Source organism: Carassius auratus, unplaced genomic scaffold (assembly GCF_003368295.1).
Source record: "Carassius auratus strain Wakin unplaced genomic scaffold, ASM336829v1 scaf_tig00023745, whole genome shotgun sequence".
Lineage (NCBI taxonomy): Eukaryota > Metazoa > Chordata > Actinopteri > Cypriniformes > Cyprinidae > Carassius > Carassius auratus.
Genome location: NW_020525295.1, coordinates 201,410 through 213,807, shown reverse-complemented (window position 1 = coordinate 213,807; position 12,398 = coordinate 201,410). Strand labels below are relative to the sequence as shown.

The 12,398-nt window shown below is 36.2% G+C and overlaps 1 protein-coding gene across 4 annotated transcripts in view; it reads right to left on the bottom strand.

The window, feature by feature from the left end:
- LOC113077989 (disabled homolog 2-interacting protein-like) overlaps window positions 1–12,398 on the bottom strand; it is an 85,941-nt gene that overhangs the window by 52,056 nt on the left and 21,487 nt on the right. For 2 of the 4 annotated variants that reach the window (XM_026250247.1, XM_026250248.1), the window contains exons 1-2: window positions 5,071–5,185; window positions 704–810 (exon numbers count right to left, since the gene is read on the bottom strand). In XM_026250247.1, the coding sequence (XP_026106032.1) occupies window positions 704–810; window positions 5,071–5,185 (222 nt within the window). Of the gene's footprint in view, window positions 1–703; window positions 811–5,070; window positions 5,186–12,398 lie in introns of those variants that run through there. The other 2 variants (XM_026250254.1, XM_026250249.1) reach the window with 1 other exon arrangement.

The window sequence follows — 12,398 nt, the reverse complement described above, 5'->3', positions numbered from 1 at the left end:
TTTTACTTTTTATTCATCAAGTATCCTGAAAAAGTATCACATGTTCTGAAAAAATATTAAGCAGCAGAACTGTTTCCAACTTTGAAATGAATCATCATATTAGAATGATTTCTAAAGGATCATGTAATAATGAGCCTAAAAATTCAACTTTGCATCACAGAAATAAATGTTAATTTAAAGTATAATACATTTAAAAACAATTATTTTAAATTGTAATAATATATCACAATATTAATTTTTTTCTGTATTTTTGATCAAATAAATGCAGGCTTGATGAGCAGAAGAAACTTCTTTCAAAAACATTAAAAATAGTAATGTTTCCAAACTTTTGGTCTGTACTGTATATATATATATATATATATATATATATATGTTTTGTTTGAAATCTACATTTGACCCTCTAACACTATCTTTATCTATTCAATTTCAATTATACAACTTGTTTTCTTTTTATTTATTATAGAAAAAAAATCGACCCTCTAACATTAGTGTTCTCTATTCTTTCTTCTATTCTATCTACTTGTTTTCAAAGTGTTTGCAGTTTATTTGTTTTTTTTTTTATTTGATATATTACCTGACATATTAAGGCATTTATGAAGTGTACAGCATTTTGAAATTCAACTCTCAATGCTCAGAGATGTTTAAATCCTCTTATGGTTGTAAACATGCTATTTTTCACTGTGTTGCTGTCATAAAAGCTTACCGTGACTTTAAAAGGTGTTGACGTTTCTGGATCCATAGCGATGACCGTTTTGTCCACCGTACTCCCAGGCATACTGCGCCGCCGGCCCATCCTGCCAGCGAGAGACTCTGAGAACAGACAGACAGAGACACAGAGAGGAATCAGAGAGTGATGTCTGGATTCATGTGTATGTAACTTGTCGATAGCTGTTCTAGGATCAGATTTCCCCTAGGATAATAAATCCATCATCAACCATCAATAACAGGACTGAAAAAAAAAACACTGAAAAGGCTTATCTGTAATAACTCTCTTAACCTTATCTTTGCTAGCTAAGATTTAAATAAGTTGCTAGTATGTTTTAGATGGTTGCCAGGGGGATGCTATGTTGTTGCTAAGGTCTGAGTGTATTCAGCACATTGGAATGTGGTTGCTATGGTCTTTTCACTGGAATGAAACATGTTGCAATCTGGTTGCTTTAGCAGGTGCCTTATTGGCAAGTCAAAAGGTAGCAGGTAAATTCTGCAGCAGGGTCACTATGTCAGTCACATGTGTTGGTCATGTGTGGCCAGACGCTGAACCTCAGCCTGCTTCAGCCTGTCAGACTGTGCTTGGCATTCAGCACACGCCTGCATCTCAGTCTGCACGATTGATGGAGGGAAGGAGGGAACAAGTGTTTGTGCGGAAAACAAATGAGAGAGAGAGAGAGAATGCAGCCAACCTGAAAGACAAGACCTATTATATTCATCTCTCTCTTTGCACAGTCTGAATCATGTCAAACTCCAAACAAAGTGGAGGAAGGGCTTATTTTCCTCGCTGGTTTTGTACTTGGAAAGAAGCATCACTAACTAGAACTGGAACCTCTGTGTGTGTGTGTGTGTGTGTGTGTGTGTGTGTGTGTGTTCTTTCTGGCAGCACTTTTCTTGTGCCTGAATTGGTTATTCAAATAAAAAAAGCTTTCTGTTCTACAGTTTAAAAAATATCCTGGTACATTTATATATATATATATATATATAACACACACACACGCACACACACACTCACACACTCACACACACACACACACACTGCCAGCTGTGGTTGCCTGAAATTCACTGTAAAAAATTACTGTGACAGTATTTCTGGTGTTAAAACATGCCTGTATATTTTACAACGTATTCATTAAGTGCTACAGTGTTAGTATACCTATATACTCAAACTACAAAAATCTGCTTTTTGCCATAAAAAAGTATTAACACCCATTATAATAATACAGTTGATACAACACACACACACACACACACACATTTTTCAGTGTACAGAGAGCATCGAATTTACTGACACCTGGAAATAAGCCAATGATATCAACTGCTAAAGATAAACGATTATGTGCAAACAAATTTTGCCACAATGTCAAATAACAAGGTTCTGTATTGCTCCCTCAGTCATCATTAAGTGTTGGCTGAGCAAAACTAGACACAATCTGACAACATGGAGAAAGAGTGATTAACAGCCCTGCGTAGGTATCCACATATGAATCGTCTGTGTCTGTGTTGGTAATTTCACTGTTTGCTCGCAGAGAGATGAACAGATTGGGATGCTTGGGAGAGAAACCTCAACACCGCCTCTTGCTTATGTTGATATCACAACATCTTGATCCATATGTTAAGCATGGAAGCGAGATCACATGGTCACTAAAGATTCACAGGGTTTCTGAGTTATCCAGATGTATAATATAATATAATATAATATAATATAATATAATATAATATAATATAATATAATATAATATAATATAATATAATATAATATAATATAATATAATATAATATAATTTTTCCTTATCTTTGTTATTACTCAAGTTTGATATCAAGGATATCAGAAAATTATACCTAAAGGTCAAAATAAAATATAACAAAAAAAAAAAAAAAATGAAATAAAAAAGTACAATGATGCCCCTGTAAGTTTCTTTTATTAAATTAATATATTTCAAAAACTTTCTCGAATAGTATGAGCCATCAAATAATTTTCCATATGTGTTAAGCAGTTCAACCCCTGATGTTAGAAAGACTTGTGGGCCATTTGCCAGAGAATTCCAGCAGAAATGTTTGTCATCCCTAGCATCCCTATTAATCTGCTCTGAACTAGATGCATGGCCCAACTGAGTAAGAGACGTCTGTACTGGGGTGCCACCGTCCTCCATCTGATCTCATAGAGGACTCTGTCATTCCAGGAAATTACACAGAAATGCTTCAGCCTCATTTAGCATTCACGCAGGGCTATAACTCACAGGCCGGTCTCATTTGCTCTTAATCTAAATGCACGTTCCTTTCTTCAGGTCTGGCTTCACTTGTCGCAGTAAGTTATAATGAGTCTTTGCAGGCCCTTCAGTTTGGTTAGATGAAGGCCTGGGGCACAATGATTTTTGACTTCTTTGGCCATGATGCCCTTTTAAGGATTAAAAGTAAAAACAACAAAACAAAATAAAAACAACTTGGCTGATTTCAGCAGGGTCAGTATCTGGGTAACGTACAGTGACTTGCAGGTATTGTATAGTTGATTATGAATTAAAAAAAAAAATAAAAGTTTTTTGATACAAGACCACCACAGTGAAAAGAAATGAGCAACATGCAAAAACAAACGGAAAGAGAATGATAACTGAGCACTGTTTGTTATTCTTTGAACGAGCTGCTGCAGTGTCTCCAATTAAAACTGATGTAAGTGTGAGAATATAATGACACATTTTTTGTTCATTTTTGGGTGAACTCTAGTTTAAGAACAAATGTAATCTATAAACTGAACAGCAGATACTGTCCAATGCAGTAGCCAGCTGTAAAAATGGCTTGTGGACGGGTACAGTATGCTTCAGATTCTGACATGTACAGTAACAGAAAATGGATGGTAAATGCTGCTTTGGGGTCTGTACTAAAGCATCAATCACTGCAAGTCAGCTCTCTTTCTTCTATGAAACAGACACAGAGCTAAACTCTCGCCTACACCTGTCTCCTGAGTCTCTCGACATGTCAAGTCACAGAACTTCTTTGGTCTTTAATGGAGAAGTGCAGCTAAAGGCCTGACAGACTGCAGATCAGCCATCAGCCCTCATCCGTCAACACTGCCAAACCAGAGTTTTCAAGTAATGGATCTGACTTCAATCTGAGAAAAAAAGAATACACAAGATCTTGACTTTTTTTTTTTTGGTACACTCAAAGTTTAGAAAAATACTGAGTGCACGCATAAATTTTGAAAGACTGGAAATAGGAGAAATTAAACGATTTATGCGGCAAAAAAATAACATTCATAGGCTGACAAATACCATTTTTCCTACTTCAGGCTAACTCATAGTGAAAGTGAAGTGAAACTTAGACTTTAAATTCACAACTTGTCTTTTCAATCTGCTAAAGAAAAAGTATAATACTTGTGTTTCTAATTATCTGCATTTTTAAAACATGGAAAGAGGAAAGAGGAAGAAAGGCCACAAAGAAATGTGTGATATATTTATGCCTCTTTAACGGTTGATAAATTAATGAAGAAATCCAACCTACACATTGTCAAGTCACAGCAGAACAGATGACAGAGATAGAAACGTGCTTCAGGAAAACAGTATCTTCAAACTAAGATCACTTTCAATTTCAATACTTTCATTACTCTCTTAGTCTCAAAGAAAAGGCCAGAACAGGTGTCTAATAGTATAGGCTAGTTAATCAACTGATTAACGAGCCATTATTAAGCAATTTAACCACTAAATAATTGTATTCTAAAAAAAAAAATTATATATATATATATATTTCTCTGGAAAAAAAAAATAAGGATTATTTTAGATTTTTATTTATTTTTGCTGGAAAAGACCAAAAAACTGACTAAAAAAATAATATTTCTGCAGTTCGGTCTTTCTAGAAAATAAACACTGAGCAAATATAACATTTCAGCAATTAGTGTATGCTTCATTAGTTATCATTAAAGTGTGTTAATAGTTCTGTCAAGTATAATATGGATGTCAATCTGGCAACCTACTCATAATAAGATACTTTTATAAAATGTCAACAAAGTCCAGTCCCCTCAAAAGTTGCCTGCACCTTCACTTGCTTTAAAAACAGAGTACCACATTAAAAAACTTCAAGTACAGAGTAAAGAGAAGAAGAATATCGAAAACCTGGGCATCGTTTCACTCAACACCAAATGCACACTTCATTCTGATTGAAAACTATAATCAGTCAAACATTCCTGTCAGATCCTCAGTGGCACTTTCATTTCCATCGCTCTTGAGGGCAAATTCTATTACACGATGGATATTAAGTCAGTATGATCAGACAATGAAAAATATCACAAATACATAAGAGTACTATGGCACCCTCTATAACCCCAGCAAAGTACTGTTTTTATCCAAGATAGAGAGAGAAATATGAAATCACCCTTAATGGTGCGGCAGCGGCTCCGTAACCGAACATGCTGTCTATGTCTGGATCGGCCCAGAAATCCATAGTAGAACCACTTCCTCCCCAGAACTCTCCTCACTGCCCCTGACATTCCTACAGAATGATTGATTCAGGAAGTCTTCTCCTTTTGAACTGGATCACTGCCAGAGATGTAGACTGCTGCATCTGATTCTACATGTCAGGACTGCTCTTGAATGGCATGGTGGAGAGTTTTTAGGGAAGAGGGGGAAAATCAAGGGGGAAAGTAGAGAGCCAACTCCTCCCCACAAACAACTTCTGTGATCTGGGAATGAAAACTACAGTGAGGTGTGAATTTGGGTGTAAATTACAGTGCAGAGATGTCTAGAGCTGCTCCAACATAAAAAGAACTATATAAAATATGCAGACATTAGATTACAGTGATAATCGACCCACAACTAAAAATATTACAAAGTTCTAATTTTTCTGAAAAAAAAAAAAAAAAACAACTCCAAAGACATTTTAGATTTTAATCTTGTAGTTCTTTCCAATAGTAGTACATACTGACCACATTTTATGTAAATTTATGTAAATAATCGCCCACCCTTAGCTAAACATCCAACACGTTAGTATGTTTGCAGTGCTCTGACAAAGCATTTGATCCCATGACACTAGCTGGTGATAGAATGAGATTTATGAGCCGCACAAAAACATCTCACCTCCCTGATGAAATTCTCAATTCTGAGAAGCAGATGTCAATGACCTATCAGACAGTGTCAGATGTGCCCGCATCAAAAATAAATAAAATAAATGAGTTATTTTATTGGTTTTTTGTGCTAATTCGTGAGAAAATATGCTGAAGGTGCTGGCTGAAACAAGGTTGTGTTGTTGTGAGTAGCAAGTTGAGTGGAAAATGACAATATACTGCTAGTCTACCCATCTCTTAAAGTTTTGAGACCGGTGGAGACGACAGCATGGAATAAAGCCCCACATACAGCTTCCTACCTTGACTTAATATTATTATCCCTTATTATAATCCACCATGATAGCAACATGTTGTCACGTCGTCAGACCACATCTGTATTTTTTTTTGTTCAGGCATTCTAACATACCAACAGGCTGATTCCAACAGTCATTGCCATTGAAACCAATGCAGATATTGAGTAAATGAAAGAGAGCCATGGACACAATTGAGCAGTTGCGATAGACAGCGTGGACAGTCAATCATTTAGATCAGATTCCAATTGAATATGAACAAAAATTGACAGTCTGAATAAGGCTAAAAGTATATATTGACCAGGACCTGTCAAGTTTATTTAAAGGGAAAAAGAAGTCCAAATAGCTATGTTTCAACTAGTCTTTTGATTGCTTTGAATGAAAAGACAGATAACATTGTACCACAATGATAATCTCAACCTCCACCATTCCACCATAGTTGACATCAATGGCATTGGTTTGTATGGCTAAATATGTAGAGTTTAAATGGGTGTAAAGCTATAATATATGGATGGACCACTTGTTTTGTAGTCTAACAATGATTTTTTCTTTCTTTCTGCAGCTTGATAGCCTAAATGCATATCCTAATTTAGTATATGGACACAGGAGAGAAACAACATGAGGGTGAGTTAATAGACCCTTTTACAGTTGGTAAACAAGGTGACGTATTTGTGTGGGCGGGGCTTAGCTGGAGGCAGAAAGATTCCTTTCAACACTTGAACAAACGGTAGCTAGCGAGTTTTCTTAGCTTGTTTTTTTAACAATGGCTGGAGAAAATCTGAATATATCTGCTTTATCTGAATATTTAAGGTCACTCACTGTCCGGGACCGCGATAATTATTTGAAAAAGTTAACTTTAACGGACGGAACCAGATTGGTCGACCCGTACACAATCACTCATTGGATGGACGATCTGACAGTATTACCTCCGATTGAGTGGCCTGACATCTACACTTACCTGATAGAGAAACCGAGCGTGTATAGTAAAGAGAAACTGAGGGTGTATAAATCCTTAGATTAAATAAAGAGTGACATTACAGTAAAATTATTATTAAGATGTAAATATTTTCTAGAAATAAAAATTCTGAAGACTGGAAAATAATTATAAACTTTCTGTATTTATTTTTTCTTACCATGTTCTTAAATTCCACTCACAATTAATCACAACAATGTATATAAAATGTTCTCCGTCAATTCTGGCAACCAACAACACAACAAGACGTCATTTTAAGCTCCTTGAGTAGCCGACCCTGTGTTGGTTTGTATTAGCCGCCTCCAGTTTTCCGTTTGTTTTGCCTCCAGCTAGCGCCGTGACGTACCTGTGACGTCCGCGCAAAAGGGGTCTATAATGACAGGATTTTCAGTTTTGAGTGAACAATCCCTTTAAAACTTTACTCAACTTTTCATAACTCCAAAAACAGACTGACACGTCAAAAAGATGTAGATCAGCACAGTGCTTCTCTGAAATGTAACCATCGAAAGCAGGCATACTTAGAACTGCAAAGTTAAAAGATTAGAGGGAATAATTGAATAGCAGAAGAGCTAAAGACAGTAACAGTCTTGATAAGAAGCATCTCTCTGTGAATTGGAGCTGATGGATGGGGGGGTTGATGTGCTGGCAGCTCGGTGACAGAATATTTCTCAAGTGAGGAGGAAGAGAGCAGTTCTGTGGCATGCTGGGTCTTTGTAGAAGGGTGTGTGTGTAATGGAAGGACCCGGAGGAGGAGGTAGGAGCCACTTTCATTCTCTCCTGATGCTCAGACACTCGAACTTTCTCGTCAAGAGGCTGGCGTAAAACTGTCTGCCTGGCTTCTAAGAAGAGCTCTGTGCTGGAATAAATGTGGGCAATAAGAGGTCTGATATTATTACCCATAATGCAATTGCTACATGCCATCTGAGCCTAGGAGTCGAGCTAAAGTAGAGTACAGGGAAGTGTCATTAAGTCCAGTTATTATGGAGATAGAATTGTTACATGATTCCAAATAAACAGATTATGATCCACACATTTTTTTTAAATATATATTAACAATAATTAAATATACTGACAAACCGACAGAATGAGATCCACAAATAAACCTTAAAGTTTCACAAACATGAATTACATTCACAAATGAATAAAAAAAATTAATAAATGTCTTTTTATGTCACAAACACAACTTTGGTATTGATTTGTGAATCGTCTTGTGCATTTGTTAATGGCTTTATGTGCATTTGTGGATCTCTGCTCGCAATCTTTGCATTTGTGGATTTCAAAACATTTCTAGCTAAGACACTGACAATTCTCAAATGCATAGACTCCACCCACTGTCTGTTCTTGCTATAGCCAATCACGTTTAGTTTTACATTCAGAGCGGTCTTGTCCTGAAATAACTTAATTCAGCACTGGCTCAAATAGGAAATATAAGGGAAATGCAAATTGGTACAGTAAAATATGTTTAAAACTGGATTTTGTTTCACCATTAGACTGTGTATCAAGCCAAGTTACAATATTATATTTTATGTGTCCTTGGAAATGTCAGCGAAACAGTGCTTTAAATCAAGGAAACACGTTATGGAAACATCATGTTATTCAAGATGGAAAGAAAAGAGTCAATAACTGACTAATATTGAACCTCATGACACATATGTGAGTTTGTGTAATAGGTTAAACTGCTGTCACACAACAGCCAACAGTGTTTCCCAATTTTTCTGTCAAGCAGTTTAAATGATGTATATGAGCGGCCTATGTGGATCTAATGATGTATAAATCATTATAAATAATATTTTCCAACATTATACATAAAAGTATAATAAAGTTGCATTTGTTTGGGGAGGAAAAAATATAAGTGGGCTCTTTTTTTAAATGTGGTGCAGGTGTGTTGAATAAAAATGCATATAAAATGTAAGAAAATATATTTAAAACATTTGATCACCCAAACAATATTTCATATGAATCAGATGATGTGAATCATATTGACAAGAAGAGGAGGGAATAAAAGCAGAAGGAAGTAGTGTCCAGTTTCATGTAAATTACCGTGCCCATATTAAAATCACATAATTACTTCTTTCAATGATTCCTGCTTTCACCACACTCTGAAATGTTTACCTCTTACTCTGCCAGACCTTTAATAGCTCTGACCTCAGGAGGTGTGCACATCTACCCTGCACACGAACAGGCATTTAGCTGTAAATATCAGACTGACTTCAGGGAGCTGACTGCCTGGTGTGCAGCGGCTAAATGCAACCAACATTTACATTTAGTCATTTTGCAGAGATGCCTTCAGCTTCATGCCTTCAATCAAGACATGACTTCAGCTCTCTGCCCTTGGGGCTTCTTCACAGTTTGCACGTTTAAAGGGAAAACTATTTACATGCAGTGCCCTCCTCTGGACCAAAGTGGTACTAAAAAAGAACTGGATGCAGTACCGCTAGAGCATTCCCAGAATCATCAACAACAGACAGAGATGTATAAAGTACTAGAGACCCACACTTGAATAAAAGTACAAGTGCTCTATCAAAAAAGTGACTTGAGTAGAAGTTGAAGTGCTCTTTAAGCACCACACTTAAGTAGAAGTACTAAAGTATTCAACATTTTTTGTACTTAATTATTGCAAATAGTCTATTTTAAAATGTACTACTCAAGTACTGAAAGTAAAAGTAGAAGTATTGTGTTATGTAGCTATTAAAGAAAGTAGTCAAAAGTTTGAACATATTGTTTTTACTATTTCAAATGATTAACCTAAAGGACAATCACAATTCCTTTGACTGTAACTTCTTGTAAACAAAAAACGGTTACTAGGGTTAGTTAGCCCAATTTGCAAAATTATGTCATTAATAACTTACCCTCATGTTGTTTCAAACCCGCAAGACATCAGAGGGTCATTTAGAATTTTTTGAAGCATCGAAAGTACATTATGGTCCAAAAATAGCAAAAAATTCGACTTTATTCAGCATTGTCTTCTCTTGTGTGTCTGTTGTAAGACAGTTCAAAACAAAGCAGTTTGTGATATCCGGTTCACGAACGAATCATTCGATCTAAACCGGATCTTTTTGAAACAGTTCACCAAATCGAACTGAATCGTTTTAAACGGTTCGCGTCTCCAATACGCATTAATCCACAGATGAATTAAGCTGTTAACTTGTTTAATGTGTCTGACACTCCCTCTGAGTTAAAACAAACCAATATCCCGGAGTAATTCATTGACTCAAACAGTACACTGACTGAACTGATGTGCAGAGAGAACTGAAGATGAACACCGAGCCGAGCCAGATAATGACTCGTTCACGAGTCAAGAACCGTTTCTGTCAGACGCGTCCGATTCATGAACCGAGGAGCTGATGATACTGCGCATGTGTGATTTAGCGTGAAGCAAACCGACACACAGAGCGTCTGGAACCGAACTGATTCTTTTGGTGATTGATTCTGAACTGATTCTGTGTTAATGGTATGAGCCCATGTGCAGTCAACGCCAATGACGCCATTGCATCGAGCGCAAAAGAATCGGTGAACTGTTTTCTTCAACTGGTTTATTGAATCGAACTGTCAGAAAAAAGAACTAACGTTACTGGTCATCCGAGAACCGATGCAACCGGTTCTTGACTCGTGAACGAGTCATTATCTGGCTCGGCTCGGTGTTCATTTCTCTCTTCACAGCAGTTCAGTCAGCACGCGCAGTCTTCTTAATCGCTTGTTTCGCTCAATGATGTGCCAGCTTCATCAAACCTGCCATCTACAGTTCTAGCAGTGGTTTGTAATGGAATGATTCGTAACATTATTATAATTGTAACGAGTAACGATGCAGCACATAAAAAAAATATCGGAGTAAAAGTATTAAACTCAGCGAAAATATGTACCGAAGTAAAAGTGGAAGTAGGAGAAAAAAATAATACTCTAGTAAAGTACAGATACCGCCTTTTAGTACTTAAGTACAGTAGTAAAGTAGTTCTACTTCGTTACTATACATCTCTGGCAACAAAACATTAATAACTTGCTCTTCCTTTGAAACCACTCTCTTTTTCTGTTGAAATCCAATATAAACAAACAGCTCTTTGGGCACTGTTTAATGAAATACACAATGTTTTTGACCATTTTAAATGTTATATTTTTTTCTGAGAGTACAGAGGTCAACACATTAGGTTGGGCAGTACAAAGAGATCATTGTTTTCTGCTGCTGTTTGAAGAGGCAATGGCCAAAATCATCAAATAATGAACACCCATAGTGACATTCTTTCTGTGATGATGTGACTATGTGAATTAATGATGGAATGAACACTTAGGAGAACGAACACATTAGGCCGAACACAAGATCCCTGAATGAGACTAAATTATTGTGCAATTATTGCAACAATGCCAAGTTTGGTAAGAGATGTTTTCACTGACAGCAATTACATACAGTACAGTTCTTTCCACCTGAGAGTCTGAAAATACTCAGTTAGTCTTGTCATTTAGCTGTGTGAGAACTATTTGGGTTATTCTTGCAATCATTAAAAAACTCACTGAATATGTACATGAACCGTAATTATGCGGCTCTGACATTGACAAAAATGAGTACAACAGAAATGCTAGTGGACAGTACAAGACCATCATACAACAGATTTTGGAAGACCACATGGAAAAGACCAGATGCTAAAAAGTAAAATAAAATGCAGTAAAATGCATATTTACACAAACACAGTTTTTTTTCCTTTAATGAAATTACAAAACAATTTTGATTAGAAATAAATAAAATATAATATTTTATACAAAATATTTTACAAAAGTCACACATCCAACATAATTAGTTTCTGGTGATCTTACAAACTTTTAAGCTATTGATGTTAGTTTTGGAAACAAAATTTGCGTCATACAAATGAACAAAACTAATATTTTAATTGATGCAGATTACTTCCTTAAACACTGATTAAAAAACATCTTAGGATGTTAGGATGCATAGAACTCCTGCAATGTGAATATGAGGGGAAAATGGCAAAATAAAGGTGAAAAGTCAAAGACAATGCTTCTGATCATGCTTTGACTGGTTCATTACCGTCAATGCACAATGCCCATCTATCATGGTCACAACCAGTCTGCAAATTGGCCAGATTGGAACTAGAGAGACTAATGAAAGAGTAAACAACTCACTCACTCAAATGGGTGTTCATAAGGAACTGGAACACAAATTTACATTAGACAAAAAGCACAGAGAGCTCTTTTTCTTATGTCTGAATTCTGTTGCACACTTCTGATTTGATACTTTACACGAAAAATGACCGATCAAATTGAAAACCGAAGCAGATTACCATGAAACATTGAAGCTTATAGAATATTAACGTTCCACTTCAACTTACAAGAAATTGTTGACAGAGTATCAGGTACTGTGCATCCAACTTAC